Source organism: Myotis lucifugus, unplaced genomic scaffold (assembly GCF_000147115.1).
Source record: "Myotis lucifugus unplaced genomic scaffold, Myoluc2.0 scaffold_31, whole genome shotgun sequence".
Classification (NCBI taxonomy): Eukaryota; Metazoa; Chordata; class Mammalia; order Chiroptera; family Vespertilionidae; genus Myotis; species Myotis lucifugus.
The window spans coordinates 1,823,260-1,840,380 of NW_005871079.1; the positions used below are offsets into that span (position 1 = coordinate 1,823,260).

The 17,121-nt window shown below is 40.8% G+C and overlaps 1 protein-coding gene across 9 annotated transcripts in view; it reads right to left on the reverse strand.

The window, feature by feature from the left end:
* Positions 1-426: 426 nt before the first annotated feature.
* TMEM2 (transmembrane protein 2) overlaps positions 427-17,121 on the reverse strand; it is a 71,840-nt gene continuing 55,145 nt past the window's right edge. For 2 of the 9 annotated variants that reach the window (XM_006086801.3, XM_023752356.1), the window contains 7 exons: positions 16,903-17,111; positions 13,124-13,306; positions 10,648-10,867; positions 9,006-9,104; positions 5,895-6,049; positions 2,810-2,913; positions 427-2,482 (listed from right to left, as the gene is read on the reverse strand). In XM_006086801.3, coding sequence (XP_006086863.1) covers positions 2,286-2,482; positions 2,810-2,913; positions 5,895-6,049; positions 9,006-9,104; positions 10,648-10,867; positions 13,124-13,306; positions 16,903-17,111 — 1,167 coding nt within the window. In that variant the 3' untranslated portion in view covers positions 427-2,285. Of the gene's footprint in view, positions 2,483-2,809; positions 2,914-5,894; positions 6,050-6,071; positions 6,338-9,005; positions 9,105-10,647; positions 10,868-13,123; positions 13,307-16,902; positions 17,112-17,121 lie in introns of those variants that run through there. The other 7 variants (XM_014454097.2, XM_023752361.1, XM_023752357.1 and 4 more) reach the window with 6 other exon arrangements.

The following is a 17,121-nucleotide window of genomic DNA, read 5'->3' on the forward strand; positions in this document are numbered from 1 at the left end:
TTTTGTTTTTGTCACAAAAAAATTGCAGACTGGAGTTAAACAGTGGGCCTATTATATTAGTGCGGTGGTTCCTAAACCTGGCTGCATGCTAGCATCACCCCGGGAGCTTTAAAAAAATTCCAATGTCCAGGCTGCACCCCACACCGATCAAATCTAAATGTAGGGGTTGGGGAGGGGGTGAGACCCAGGGCTCCATATTTTTCAAAGCCCCCGAGTGATTCTAATGTGCAGCCCAGGGTGAGGACCTCTGCATTGGAGAATAGTCCCTAGCCTTCTGAAGCTTAGCCTTGCAATATCTACTTAGTGGACAGTTTCCCCTTTCTCATTTCTGCCAGTAACTTCTTTACAGCTGAAATATGGAATTTAAAAATGATAGATTGGTTGACTGGTTGCTAGATACATAGCCACACACACACACAAAAGAAATACATGCACACATATTTTTATTTATTTAACTTAGGGCCGATAATTAGCATATAAATCAGAAAAACTGAGTGCCTTAGAACTATATTACATATTCTCTCCAAATCTTTAAAGAGCCAAACTCTAAAAAACACACACAAAAATATTTACGTCATAAAACACACAGACACACACACACACACACACACACACACACACTCAAACTAATCCCCTTCAGGAACCATGATCCAATAATATACTTAATAGGTAAGATCTCATTCATCAATGTACAAAACAAACAAACAAACAAAACCCCCCCTACACTTTGATTAAGACGTGTGCCCTCGGGAAGAGCACTTACAGTTAGAAAGGTTTATCGGTAGCACTTTGAGGTAGCATGTGTCATAAAGTAACAGAAGTCCCAGAGCTGCTCTGCAGTCTCTCCTGGACACAAGGGATGGGCCATCAGCCGAGGCTCTTGGAAGAGGAACGTGAGTTTGTCTGTATCATGGCCAAAGTCAGCCTGCACACACTTCCTACTATCTCGCTGTGGCCATTCCTCCACTACGCGTCATGCATTGTGGGATTAGGAGAAGGGAAAGGCATTTTGATGCTTCTTTACTCTTGGTGTGGTGGTGTCCCGGGCCAGGAGCCCATCTCCTTTTGCCTCATGCAAACCTCATGGGCAGGAGATGCATGCAGCCAGCGGAAGGCAAAGAGGGCGCCGTGGCACCTTCTTAAAATCGGCTCTAACAATTTAATTAAGATGACTGACTACGACGACGTTCATTTCGGAATGTCCCCTCTGTGATCTGACCCTTAAAAGGCTCTCCCCTTTTTCTGCCCCCTGAGTACAATATTTTGGGGTATCATTAAGCTTTCTGCCGTTTTCTTGGCAGGATGGTGAGCAGAAAAGCTTTAAAAAAAATCTACACACAAAAACAACAAAAAAACCTGGGTGCAGGAGCAACTCTAAGAACAGACTTCCTTTGTGCAAGTTGAAATGACTTGAGTTTACAGTTCAGGAAAACAGCCTGCTTCTTCTTCTTCAAAAAAAAAGAGTAAGTAAATATTCAGCTCAGGTCTGCATTTTAAACACAAATATACAGTCCAAACAGTTAAAGGATTAAAGCTGCAAAAATGGTCCCAACAGACCTTGGTGTAGGTCAAAGTTTTGCCCAATGGTGACAGATTAAAGGGATGTCTAATCCCTAAAAGCCCTTTGTCCCAATGCACTACTTCCTGTTGGAAAGGTGAACCCTTAGAAGGGATTGATATACAAATGAATAAAAATAGCACATGTCCAGGCAAAAAATGGGCATGAGCTGGGCCTGAGTCGCCACTTAAAATTCTATCATTCAGGATCATATAAAATCCTCAAAGGCTGCCCAGAACCAGGGCCCAAGGCATCACTAAACATGCCAGCCACCCACGTCAGCTGCTGACCCAAAGTCAATGACACAACTGAGCATTAGACTTCAAGTATCCAAGGTGCTACAAGAGCCGGTCCTCTCAGGGACTCAGGCTGATTCTCAGAAGCCCTCACCGCACCCTACCCCACCCCAACCCACGACATCCCATAATACGAAAGGTGAAGCACTGCTTGTGGTCACTACAAAACACAGGGGTGGAAGGTGAGGAGTAAGAGAACTGCTCTCTAAATATACCAGCCTAACAAATACAAATAAATTCTTAACATTCTGTACAACTACAAGGTGCATGAGCTGGTATTCAAGCAATCACTTTAAACTCTTTCTTTTCTCCCCTCTCTGTATCAAACAGGAAAATGGTTCCGTTGGGTTAACAGTGTCATTTTAAAATGCCATAAATTAAATAAGTTAGTTCACATTTTTTTCCCCCAGCACTTAAGTTACAGTTAGTCTCTAATGTGCTTTTGAAGTTTGCTTTAACAGCTCCAGGTCTCTCCTGCGGACAGCGCCGATTCTGGGACAACCATATTCCTCCAGCTGCAAAGGTATGAATTGTTCCAGCAGCCCAAGGCCCTGTCCAGCAGGACTGGTAAATAGCTTAGTCCATGATGGTTTAGAGTTTCCGCTGAATCCCAAAAATATGGTGCTCCCTAAAAAAAAAAAAGAAAAAGTTCAATTTGTACAACTCCTAGTTCTAGGCAAGATAATGTTGGAGGTGAGCAAAACAAAGACGGCTATAAAACAAAACAACTACACCTCCTTACACAGCAAATGAACTCTTACCACCCACCTCGTGTCCCAAATAACAAACCACATCCCAACACACTTCCTCCAACACAGTCTCCTCATTTAGAAAGCATCTTCGTGATACATGAGCAAAATAAGCTCATGAAAACAGTCTGGTAGCTGCATTTCACCATAAAAATGTGACTGTTGCTGGCCTCCTAGGACCTTTGTAGAAGAATACAAACACAAACCTTTGTTAGAAAGATGAGCTGGTTTGGCTAATCCCAGAGGTATTAATGAATCTGAAATGTTCAACTGCTTTATTTCTCCTCTTGTGCTCAATAGAACGACAGACCTGTATGTCAAAGTTAGGAAAATCAGAGCAAATTTCAATAATTTCACATGTATTTGCTGGGTTCCGTTATGAAGTATATACAGTAGAGCAGTGATTCCCAACCTTTTCACCTCATGGCACACATAAACTAATGACTGAAATTCTGTGAAACACCAAAAAATATATCTTTTGCTGATCTGACAACAAAAAAAAGGTATAATTTTGATCATTCTCACAGGTCGGCTATTGTTCTGTTGGCTATTGTCGTTTTTGCATTGGACAGGTCATGTCCCTGACTCAATAGTCGGGTAAAACACGCTTTAAAAATTCTTGCAGCACCCCGGCTGAAAATCGGTGCAGTAGAGAATAGAAATACTAGATAAAAGCAGAACACAAAACCAAACAGAAAGAACCCAGGTGTTTTTTTCATTCCTGCTATTACAAGTTCCCTGCCCCACCTAGGACCTATGTTGCTATTACAAGAGGTCTCTAAATGTAGGGAAAACAAGTTATTTTAGGTCAGCTGACCTAGTGGATGCTTGGGACACAGACCTTTTATGGAATAAACTATTGTAACAAGGGAAGTTAGTTTTGTTTGTTTCAGATGCTCTTTTTATCTATTTATTAAGTAAATAAATGAACACCAATTCTAAAAAGAAACAAAATAAAATCTGTTCCCCATGGTTTGGTTTAAATTTTTGTCTTTATTATGCAGTATATCAACACAAATATTCAAATGTGTTTGTGGATTCTCTCTTCTCCTGACCTCTCCTCTGCCAATACCGCACTAGCTTAATCACTATGACTTCATGGTTTATTTTAATATCAAATAAGCCCCTTGTAGTAACATAATTTGTTTAAAGCTTGTATTTTATTACTCTCCCACATTGATTCTTCCAGATGAACTGCACTGTCATATGTGAAATACAATGGAAAAGTGACCAACTGGGACACTAATGGAAATGTGTTAAATCTCTAATTTAGTTAGAATGAATCCATACAGTATTAACTTTTCCATCCAGAAAAAGGGAGTGTTTCTCCTTCTATCCAACTCTTCTATATCCTTTAGTAAAGCATTTATTTTCTTAATGTGGGTCTTGACATTTCTTATTAAGATTCTTAAGTTTTACATTGGTGTGGGGTTTTGGTAAAGCCTTTCTAACAGCAGTAGTGACTAAACCCAGAATCAGACCAGGGGTCTGACCATAGCAACCCTGAGGCCTGACCTTCTTCAATGGTCATAGTGACTCAGGCTGGTCCCATGATATCACCTACGGGACCCCTCACCCACCTGCACCCCATACATACCCAGTGTCTCTAGAAGTCACTGCCAGTTGCACCGTAACTTCCTAACATTTTGTTAAGATACAACGTACACACAGAATATATTCCTAAGTGTGCAGCACATTCAACTTTTGCAAACTACACATACTTGTGTAACCAGCAGATCAAGAAACAGCACTACAAGTAGCTCAAAAGCCTTCCTAATAACAACCTAGTGACATTTTAATGAGTTGGCTGTAACTCATAAATCTGTAGGGTGACTTACAGGACCTACTACTTTGCCCTAAATATTTGTGGTGAGATTTATGTACTAGATTGTTTTAGGTGGAATAAGTGCATGTCTTTTCAACATTAGGAAAAATCTTTAAATCCCTAAAGAAAACCAAGGCCTTGGAAAGGAATTCCCTACAAGTGTCTTAAACCAGATAGAGCTATATAGACACATTGCAAATGACACTCAAATAATCCAGTGACTTATGGGACTTACTGAGATCTGGTTCTGTGATGTGTGAAGAGCACACGTGATTAGATCAACTGAGGAGGAGCCTCAAGTTGGATGGGCCTTTAATCCCTGGGAAGCGAATGTTCTTCCCTTTAGTGGCTTCACTAAATGAAGGCTCGTGAGTAAATCAACGTCTGCAGTGAAGCCAAGGGAGCAGGGAGGAGCCTGAACTCATCTCCCGGCCTCCAGGCAGCGTCGGACAAAACTCAGAAAAAGAAAGGTTTCTCTCCTGTGCACCTTTCTTCAGAAATTAAACGAAGAGAAACTAGGGCTCTTAAAAGAGAGGCCACATACTCATCTACTTAAAAATCAAAGTACTCTTTTCTAGTCACTTCCAAGTGATGAGTTCATCGGCCACAGTCATAGTACGTTGCTGCCTGAGGTTCCATCAGAGGCACAGAGTAAAACTGTCTATAAAAATTGTTTTAAGCCCTGGCCAGGTGCTCAGTGGTTAGAGCACCGGACCTTGGACACAAGGGTCGAGGGTTCGATTCCTGGTCAAGGGCACCTACCTTGGTTGCAGGTTCGATCCCTGGCCCCAGTTGGGGCGCGTGGGGAAGGCTATCAATCAATGTGTCCTTCTCACATCAATGCCTCTCTCTTTTTCTCTCTGCCTCCTCCCTCCCTTCCACCCTGTCTAAAAATCAATAGAAAAAATATACCCGGGTGAGGATTAAAAAAAAATGTTTTAAAGTGATAATGACTTTTCTGAATGAGTCGGATGCAATATAGATAAATTTATTACTAAAACAGAGAGAGTAATGGTCTGAATATTGAGCTTTTCTCATAAGAACCTTCCCACCATCTGCAAACGCTTCTAACATCCAAGCTCCCATTATATTTTGTTTTTTATTTCAGAGAGGAAGGAAGAAGAAGAGAGAGATAGAAACATCAATGATGAGAGATCCTCCCACTGGGGATGGAGCCTGCCACCCAGGCATGTGCCCTGACCAGGAATCGAGCCGTGACCTCCTGGGTCAATGCTCAACCACTGAGCCACCCCAGGCGGGCTAAGTCCCGCTATGGAGAAGCCGAGGTTTACAATGACAAGCAGCTCAGGCCACACAGGCATCCGTCTGAGATGAGAAAGGAATAAAAACTTTTCAAGAGTCCCAAATGCCCACAGTTATAAGGGCAGGTAAACAAACCAAAGCTCAGGGTGAAGCAGGTGTCACCGAGCAGGTGGCTGTCCCTCTGCGGAGCAAGTCTCACCTACCTTGGAGGGATGCCTGTTTTTAAATACTCTCCCACGGGGCTGACATCAGCAAGAGAGAAAAACTTTTTTTCCGTCAACCGGAAGGGGACGCTGCAGGCATCCACGATGAGGAGAAAGACACCCGCACTTCGGAAGGCAAAGTCAGTGCCGTTGACCTGAGGATACAGAAACATCGTCTGCTGTCGTCACCATTTCAGTATCTCTGGAAGGACTCCTCTCTCCAGCCCATCCCTCTGTCTCCTAACCCCGCAAATCAAATTACACCAGGATTCGGATGCTAGGTGCCATTTACTCTTTCTCTGCCGATATTGGAAACGGTGCTGTGTGCTCATTGGCTTTGCCTTGACTGGACTTTACAGACTGGTAAGAGGCTCTGAGCACAGCGTGGCAGCCCGCACTCGGCTGAGCAGGGGGATTCCCTCTGCAGGTTCAAGGTCTTCATTCTTTTTTTTTAAATATATATTTATTGATTTCAGAGAGGAAGGGAGAGGGAGGGAGAGATAAAAACATCAACGATGAGGGAAAATCATTGATCAACTGCCTCCTACATACCCCCTACTGGGGATCAAGCCTGCAACCTGGGCATGTGTCCTGATCGGGCATGGGCCAACACCTTCATTCTTACACACATACTCTCTCACTGGGGTCACAGCTTTCTAACTCAGCAATCAGGTGGCAGCCTCTATGCTGCAGCTCAGCTCACTTACTGTCACACTGATTCAGAAAAAAATCTACACTCCCCCCCTCCCCACGGAGTTCAGGTTTAGAACATCAGAGGAGCTAGATTGCCTCATCTCCATCGTTTCATCTCCTTTGAAATCAAAGTGGAAATATGGTAATTTTACCAGTTTTTAAGCCACGAGTATATTACTATACTGTATAATTTCCAGTCGTCCCCTTTAAATGAATGGTTTGATACCTTTTCCAAAAAAAAAAATGAACTCTAAACACATCCAAAGTCATTCATTCCTCAGCCAGAAAGGAATAAAAAGAACTTACTAGACTGAAAAATGATTCAATACTGAATTAAGCACACTGTTTCTGTTTAAAATTTATAAAATTATGAACTATGCTGAAAGCTAATAAAGGAGAAATACAGTCACCACTATCCTTTATCCTTGCTGGGAGAAATTATATTTAAATTTCATTTCTAATCACTATTAATCTGCCACGAAGCAAAATGGCCTTTTAGCTGTGTTTAAATTTATCTAATCCAGAGGATGGTTCTGGAAATGCTTGAGGTAAATTAAGTACCATTTTAGATTTGGAAAGACTGGAAGTGATTCTCTTATTTTTAAAAATCTGACATGGACAACAGTGTGGTGATTGTGTGTGTGGGGGGGAGGGGTGGAGGTGGAAGAGGGCCTGGAGGGTATAAATGGTGATGGAAAATTTTAAATTAAATTTTAAAAAATGCAATAAGAGGCATTTCTCATTTATTTCATAAAAATAAAAATCTGAATACTTAAAATTGAGATACATTTTGGGGAAAGATATAAAATGATCTTCAACACACTCAAACTGTCCCTCCCCCAAAACCTAATGCTTAAAGGAAATATAACACTTTCCATTAAAACCAAATAAAGCAATGCCATGTCCTAGCAAAGGCTCTTCAGGAAACACATGTGGAAAGTACTATGGGTAAATATGACAAAAAACCATGTCCTGTGACTTTTCTAGGGTCCCAGGCACCTAATGTGTACAGCAATAGAGTGAAACAGTGTCTTCAGAGCCTGTGGCATAGCCTGTATGAGGTTTTTTGGGCAAAACAATATATTCTTTAATTATCTAGTGAGTATATAGCACAGGGAATATAGTCAATAATATATTGTTCAGTGACATGATTACTAGATATATCGTAGTGATCACATCCTAAGGTATATAAATGTAGAATCACTATGCTGTATACCTGAAACTAACATAATGTTGTACGTCAACTATACTGTAATTTCAAAAAATTTATCTAGTGATCTAGTATTGCACCCAGCTCTTGCTTCCTTTATACAACTGAGTCCCTCCAGACACCAAGCTGGAACTCGAGAGCTTAAACATCTTCCTCAACTGAAACTTTATTGCCTGTTGATTAAAAAATACTCCCCATTTCACCCTCCCCTTCGGTGGGAATATTCTTAACTCAGAGATGTCAAAAAGTCAAATTTATGTTCTGGAGATGGAGAGTAGTGATGGTTGCACAATATGAATATATTTCATACCACTGAACTGCACACTTAACAAAGATGAAGATGTGAATTTTATGTTACATGTATATATTAACACAATGAAAAACTGAGAACGAAATAAAGAGTAAGGTTGAATTTTTTCCACACTTATGTGGATTTGTGAATGTGTTGCCCACGGCTTTAAAAAAAAACAGAGCTCCTAAAAAGACCACGTGAGACCGGGCCCAGGCCCTGGCTGGAAATAGCTGGATGGCTAGATATCTGCTCCCCAAAGAGCTCTTTATATGGTGGCACTCAAGTCAGCCGGATTTTGGACAGGCCACCTGCCAAGAGCTGGTTAGCACTGGCTGGCTTGGCTCTTCGCCCAAATTCTAGTGCTGACACTGAGGCTCAGGCCTGTGCTTCTATTACCCAACTTAGGAAAGACAACCGACACTTTGCATCTTCACTTTCCTCATCGGAAAACTGGGAGCCAGGGAACCTCAAACTAAAAGGCCAAGGAAAAACTTTAAAACTCATTGCTCACATTTTAAACAAGCAACTTGAAAGTTCCTTTTACGTTTCAAAAACCAAGGTTAATCAACGTTTTCTACATTTTGATTGCCTGTGGCAATTATTTTTTAACCCAAGATGCCTTTTCCCTTATAAAAACGAAATCTGAGTCGCCTGTAACACTATTAATGAATGAAGAGTAATGTGAACAGTTTAACATTTACCTAAAAGTTATCGATAAACAGACAAAGTTTTTTAAAAATATATTTACCTAGAAACATAAATGTTTAAGAGATATTTATACCTCTATTGTATTGCTTGCCACCAATAATCAAAATGTGGTCACAAACAAGTGACTGTTGCCAAAAATAACTGACGTCACCGGGGTGAAACATAAAAGTGAGGAGCTGAAGTAGTGGACACGCCAGATGGTACTTACAGAGATGACAGACGGGTCTCCGCGCTGAGTCTCCACTTTACTGGGCGACTGGAATTGCACGGGGAGGTAGCTTTTATGAGGATCACTAGTAAACACCACCTAAGCAGGGAAAAAGTGCCATATTTATGTCAACTGCATCTGCCTCCAAAAGGATGCCTCAAAATAAACTCAATGATAACAAATTAGTTGTTTTGCTTTCAATGATTTTTATTGATTTTTAGAGAGAGAGAAAGGGAGAAGGAGAGAAATATCGATGTGAGTGACAGTATCAATCAGCTGCCTCCTGTACACCCCGGGAATCGAGCCCACAACCCGGGCACATGCCCTGAGCGGGAATCCAACCAGCAACTTTTTGGGGTAGGGACGACACTCAAGCAACTGAGCCACACCAGCCAGGGCAAACTAGTGTTTTCCTGAACTTTTATACCTTATTTCATAACCTAGAATTCTACCTTTTGATACATGCTTAATATGAGAAGATTTTGTTCCTCATTTTCTGGAACAACAAGAGTTTCAAATAACTGTGATCTTGTTAATAAAGTCAATTCTACAAATGACTAAATAAAAGTATTTTGTATTTACATCTTTGTAAACGTTTTATGCAAACACAGTCACAAGTCTTTTTAAAGATCCTTTTCAGACCAGTACTCTGAATTGGGACTCAGTCACCCCAGGACTGAGGAGAGTACAGATGAGAAGTTTGAAAACCTTTAGTGGCCTTGTGCATCATCAGGTCTAAACGCAGTATGTATTTCTGTGGCAATTCTTGCTTTTAAAAATATTCTCTAGCCCAATGAAATGTGGACACATATCAGAATCCCCTGCTGGGCTTGTTAACGCACAGACTGCCAGGTCCCACTCCCAGAATTTCTGGTTGAGTAGGACTGGAATTGGGCTCAGGAATTCCGATTTCTCACAAGTCCCCTGGTGCTGCTGGTGCTGCTTGGTTAGGGGTCCACACTTTGAGAACCATTCCCCTTAACCCATATTTGTTTATATAAAGATTAAGTATTAATGAATGCTACACCTCTTTTGTACTTGGAATTGATCTGACTTCCTTTGGAAGGAACACTGTGCCTGATTTTTGGGTTTCCTTTCATTGCAATGCTTTTTCAAGATCCAAAAGAAGAACAGCTAATTACAAATATTTCAGGAGAAGTATTTCATTTCTAACTAACTAAAGCCAGCTTGTCCTTTTAATTACAGGCAAATAAATAGCATCTGCTTCAAAATAAAGCGGGGGGGGCGGGGAAAGGAGCTCTCCACCTTAAAAAAAGAAAACAATTTCCAGGAGTTGCATTTTCAGAAGAGAAATTTCACACTGCCAATAAAACGAAGTATTTTCTACATCACTGACATGCAAACCCAGAAACAATAGTGCAGCAGGATCACATCTGAGAAAGAGAAGATGACAGCCAATAAATCCAGTCACCCAGGGTAAACTGCTGTATCAGAGAAGGAAGGTATCTTTATTATAATTTGGACAAGGTTGCTTCTTATGAGCATCACATTCTATAATGGGCCAAAGTTCAGGAGAAACCATGCAGCACTGACAAATTGGCAATAGAGATGTTTCCCCCAAACATGCGCCTACTGCAAAGAACCTTCCGACCTTGTTTCAGGCCACAGCCCACTCGTTTACCTGGCGGGTCCCGCAGCCTTGACAGGGTTTCGTGAGCATGGCTGGCATCCGCTTGAGGGCTGACGGCTTCCTGTAATACTGGGGATAGGCTTTGGCCATGCAGTTACTGGTCTCTTTTGAGTCTGTTGCCGCCTGGATCCTGACTCTTTCGCATCCCTGAGATGAACAGTAACTGTGGCCATCCCTGCGGCCTTGGGCTTTGAGATACAAGAACAGCAACCTGTGCAAAACAGAACGCAACCCACTGGGTGTTAGTCTGCCTCTCGAAAACTTACACAAACTCCTCAAATGAACTCATGGCCGAAAGGTATATTCCTCTAATAAGGTAAAGAGTTCCTAAAAGAAATCTACATTATGAAACTAATAAAGTTGTTTCTCTTTCCTTTCTATCCTCCTAGGCCCCTAAGTCAAATTCAATACTCCTTCAGAAAATATTTTGATAGCCTGATTCCATCGTTGTAGAAGATATGAAAGTTGATTTCTGGTTTGAATTAAGTTCAACAGGTGATTTGGGAGGATGGAATTTGGCTTGGCTCAAGGGTCCCTTGGAAAACTTTATACTTGCATTGAGTTTAGAATTTGGTAAATCAGCATGTTTTTTTTTCTTTTTTTTTTTGGTTTATAAATCATTTTGGTTTATGGCACAAAATTTGAACAAGAACAGCAACTGTGTTTCGTTTGGCTTAAAATCAATTCAAAAAGCAATGGTTTCAAATCAATTCCTGCGACGTTTACTAAGAGCAGATGGGCCTGAGGTCCTTCTGTCTGTACTTTGGCCAAAATCAAATGAAATGAGCAGTCCACCGACTCTGAATTATCCTCCTACTGCCAAGATGAATGGAAAAGTAAGTTCTAGGCAGCAGTCCAACATCTGTCAGCAAACCCAGTCCTTCTAAAGCAAAGGAAGTCAATGTTCTAAAGGTTTGATCAAATGTAATCAATTACTGACGTCAAAAATTCTCATTTTAATATGAGGTCAAGTAGCAATTATGAGGTAAAAATCAGCCATTGTCCCAACATCCAGTAATTTTAGCCTATATATGTAAGGAATGATACAAGCCTGGTTAGCATGGACCTTTTGACAATTAAAATCATCAAAATAAATGTAATTAAAAAAAATTAAAACCCCAAAGGCCAAGGGATTCTAGGCCCAGATGATGACACATTTCCCAAATTTTTACACATTTAATCATTAATTTGTGATCACCAGAATGTCCTTACAAATTTGGTTGTTCTGTTCATTTTTGTGAAAAGTCAACTGGGAATGTGGAAGTTCTGTCATGTAGAGAGTAAAAGTCCAAGCAGGTTAAGTCTAATTAGAAACTGAAAATCAAAGATAACTATGATAAAAAATAAATAAAAGATTTAAGCTGACCACACTGACTGCTGGAGGGCAAATAAGTTGCATCTCATTCAAAGGCTAACAAGGCACTTGCCTGAACCCCCCACCTTGTTCCCCCAAATCAAACTTGCCACCCTCATCCCAGTTGGAACCTCTGTCTTCCCCCAAACATGCCATGCCACGTTCTTCCATGCCTCCATGCATCCATCCACATTGTTCTTCACCCATCTCTTTGTCCATCTCCTCCTGCTCATTCAGGAGTCTGTCCCAGTGTCACGCTCTTGGGATGTCACTGGTTACCTTAGGCTGAACTTCTGGGTCACCTCAAAAGGCGCACTGACTATCCCACCTTAGGGCTTTTAGCACTTAAATTCTTCACTCTCCAGTGACCTGCTTTACATGCCCATATCTTCAATGGACTGTGCATTCACAGGAGAAATGCATCTTATTTACGTTAGTGTCTTTACTCAGGTGCCTAGACAGTGGCATAGGAGGAATATCAGCTTAAGGGATGGCTAAGGAGCATGCTAGTGGCTGGAAGAGTACAGGAGATCGAGCCTACCATCACCCAAAGGCTGAGAGACTGTAACTGGATAAGAGCAGACAAAGCCAACAGGACCCCAGGTGAACAGGATTAGAATTAAAAAGTGGAAAGATGCAGCCTAGAGAAAGTTGAAAGCAAACATGCCACAGTTATACAGTGATTTTTAAAAACTCAAGGTCAACTTGAGAGAGAGAGAGAGAGAGCTTTAAGGAAAAGAAAAATGAGCTTTCACTGAAATATGAACTATATCATATGCAAATAATCATCTTAAAGAGTTGTTATAGGAAAGAAATTAGTTTAAGTTTCTATTGGGCCTACTGGTTCTTTATTGACAAGGATAATTTCTCTTTCTAAATTGCCTTAATAGGTATACGACAAACATCTTCACTCAATTCCTACAGCCAACTATAATTATGAGTCATTCTAGTTCTCTAAGCCTCTAATAGCGATGAGCAGAGAATTACCCACATCAGCTGCTTGTCTAAAGAGCCATCACATCACAGTCTATTCTTAGTTAGGCTGAAGAACCAGTAATTTCTCCATTAAAGAAAAACAGCAATAATTCTCATTTGCTGGTCGCACTGAATTACCCCGTGCCGGAGTCAAAATAGAATTTCCTCTCAGACTGCTTCCTCTGCAATTCTTCCAGTGAATTCACAGGCTCATAATCTTCCATTTTGGATAACGAGCCATTATGCCGCTGTAAAAAGCCAAAAGTAATCTGAAAAACTGCGTTTGATGGATAGCAGAGGCCAACTCGAATCCAGTCATTCCTACCAAGAAAAGAAAATTAAAACATGAATTCACATTTGAGCCAATATATTTGGGGCATTACAGCATATACTAGTATAAACACTAGCCATGGTTTTCTCCTCCTGAAATGTTTGCTGTGCACTGAGCCACTAACGATAGAAGTCCTGAGCCCTGACGTGCTAATGAATCATCCACCTCTAAATGTTTCCCCAGTTTCTCTTATCAATATTTTTACAACAATCACATGGCTCATAGAAACTTCTTGGTTTCAACAGGACTTCTAGGAATGTGAATAGAAGTTGGATAAGATGGACTTTGACACTGTGAGTGGATAATAAAATTAAGTGAGATGGTTGGACATGTAGTAAGGTGGATGAAACACCACTAGCCTGACAGTAGAAGTACACACTAGTAAAATCTTTCCAAAGAATTTTTTTGTCCATAAATACATTTTTATCTTTTATTACTACATTAGGATAAGTACTTAGTGATACAATTTCTAAATATAAAAGTATGTGTATTTCTTTTTTTTTTTAATCCTCACCCGAGGATATGTTTTTATTGACTATAGAGAGAGAGGAAGAGAGAGGGAGAGAGAGAAACAATCAGCTGCCTCCCACATGCATCCCAACCAGGGACTGAACCACATGCATGTGCCCTGACTGGAAATCAAACCCACAACCCTTCAGTTCACAGGATAATGTTCCAACCAACTGATCCACATCAGCCAGGGCAAAAGTATGTATATTTTTAAACCTTTGATGTATATGACCAAATTGCCACAGTGTTTTTTTTCTTACCTAAAAATCCTTAGACATAAAATTAATATGCACCATATAAAATTTACCATTTTAGCTATTTTTAAAAATATATGTTTTATTGATTTTTTACAGAGAGGAAGGGAGAGGGATAGAGAGTTAGAAACATCGATCAGCTGCCTCCTGCACACTCCCTACTGGGGATTTGCCTGCAACCAAGGTACATGCCCTTGACCGGAATAGAACCTGGGACCCTTCAGTCCATAGGCTGACGCTCTATCCACTGAGCCAAACCGGTCAGGGTCATTTTAGCTATTTTTAACTACAGTTCAGAGGCATTAAGTATATTCAAAAGTTGTGCAACTATCACCACTACCCATTTCCAGAACTTTTCAATCATTTAAAAGAATTTTTAAACAATAAGTAACATGGCCTTAAAATTGTTCACAAAGGTTTTACCCACTAAAACCACTAAAGAATAATTAAAAATGCACACCAAAATGCATTAAAACAACATATTCTCTGTGGTATATTTATAATATTAAAGGGGGAGTGGGCAAGAGAAAAACAACCTAAATATCTATGGGGAAAGGGAGTAGTTAAATAAATTTTGATTATCTTTATATGCTCAGAAAATACTTGAGGGCAGAGAGAGAACATTATAAATGTTTATAATGCCTCACCCTGTTTAAGAAAATTATAGGTTATTTCAATTTTCTTTATGTTTTTCTGTATTTTCCATATTTTGTTTAATGAATAAGTCCAGCTTTTATAACCTTTAAAGTGACAAAATCTATGACCTCTCTATAATTATATTAAATTTGGAAAATAAGATTGTCCATCTCTTCCTCTTGCCCATGATGTAATTTTTGCAAACTTTCAGCTAATTAAACAAGGAAAGTCTGACTGAACTCCAAGCCCATGTGGATTTTTGTAACTTCTGGGTTCAGTCTTTTTTTCACTTTATAATGCTCTTACTTGGTATTTATTTGAAAGTTACGCATGACACTGACCAGAACCCTACATAGCATTTGACTGTAGGATCTCGCCTAAAATTCATAACCTGCCAGATACAAGTTTTTTCTATTTCTTGTAAGTCCTCTCCAACCTCATTTGTTTCTTTGACTGCTCTGCAGCTCACTGATGGGAGTGATAACACCAGATTGGCTTTCAGAAACCTCACCCTGGACACAATGTGGACTAAGGATTGGAGGTGGGGAGACCTAGCAGGACCCAGACAAGAGATGACAATGGCCTAAACTCAACCACAAACAGTGGAGGTAGAAAAAAATGGAGAGATATCGACAGCATTACAGACAGAACTGACAGGGTTTGGTCACTGCTGAGACGAAGAAATAAGGGAAAAGGAAGAGATAAAGATGAGTCCTTGGTTGACTCAATAGGTAGAGGTGCAACTCTCCAGCAAGGCATAGAGAAGCAGCAACAAATGTCACAGGAAAACAGTAAGGGTTCCGTGTGGGACTTGTGCCAGAAACCTTACAGCTCAGAATAAGAGCATCCACCAGGTTCACCAGTCCTTGGAAGTGACCTACTTAGAACTGTATGTTCTATGTCCACCTCTTCATTTCAGTTGTGTGTTTTAAGAGTGTTCAGAAAAGTTAGCACTTTATGACGTCAGGTGAATAAGCCATTTCAGTTTTCCAGGTACATATGTGAACAGTTTCATGGAGTCCCATTGGTTAACCACCACACATGTCTAGACTGATTTCACTCTGCCCTTCTAGGCCCATCACTCCTTCCTAGTTTCATCTCTTGTCACACCCTACACTCCCAGGGCACTGCATCCATCAGTCCCCGAACAGAGCTAGCCCTTCCCCAATCTGTTGCTTGTGTAACAAGACAGATCATTTAGTGTCGCTCTCTCAGCACAGCTTGGCCCAGCTCCTCAAGGCTAGAATTAGGTGCTCTATTCTTTGCCCACTAAAAAACAGTATCGGTTTATTGATTTTCTTGAGTTTTTTTCTACCTGTATACTGTGAGCTCCTGGAGGGCAAGTACTTTTCTCCCTCATCATTTTCTGGTACACAGTAAACGCTTGAATAAATTAATGTACAAATAGAGCCTTTGACTATAAATAGTATTATTAGGACAGACAACTGGGAAACCAAGAAGCGATAGAAATCGGGCAGGAGTGGCAAATGCCTGGCATTCATGCCACTACTCTTCCACCTCTTACCCATAGTAGACATTACTAATCAACCACACCTCTCTCTTCTGTCAAATCTAACCTTGGCCTCAAAAACCTTTTTCTTTCCTCGGTAACCCAGTGCTCAGTTGGAACAACACACAGAACTTCTTCCCATCCCAACTAAGGGGAATTAAAGTATTCAGCAGACAATATGAGAACCTATTGTTAAATGGCTTTCTGCACACAATACCCTGACCGCAGAGAAACAGAAATGCTTTCGAAATGAAAGGATTCACCCTAGCCAGTTTGGCTCAGCGGATAGAGCGTTGGCCTGTGGACTAAAGGGTCCCAGGTTCGATTCCGGCCAAGGGCACATGCCCGGGTTGCGGGCTTGATCCCTCCCAGTAGGGGACGTGCAGGAGGCAGCCAATCAATGATTCTCTCTCATCTTTGATGTTTCTATCTCTCTAGCTCTCTCCTTTCCTTTCTGAAATCAATTTAAAAAAATTTTTAAAAAGAAAAAAAAATGAAAGGATTCAATTTGTGTAATCTCCTGATTCCATCCACCTAAAATATACAGCCTCCCCACAAGAGAAATGTAGTACAAGAAATCGGCATCCTTACTTGCTACAAAGGTGGTGTGTTACTATTTTTCTCCACTAGATTCCTACTTGCTCAGCTATGTGAAGTAACAGTAATGGGAACATACTTGTTGAAATTTATGAGGTATAGAAATACAGTCTTCGGCGCTGGCCCGTTCCAGTGGATGGTGTAGCCCTTCTCCAGCATGATCACCGGCTGGTACTGGGGAAAGGCAGCCTTCTGGTTGATGCCCCGAAGCACCATCGGGTAGGATGGATACTCATCTCGTGTGATGGTCATTGTCAGATTCTGAGTGCTCCATGTCTGCACATAGACCTTCAAAAAA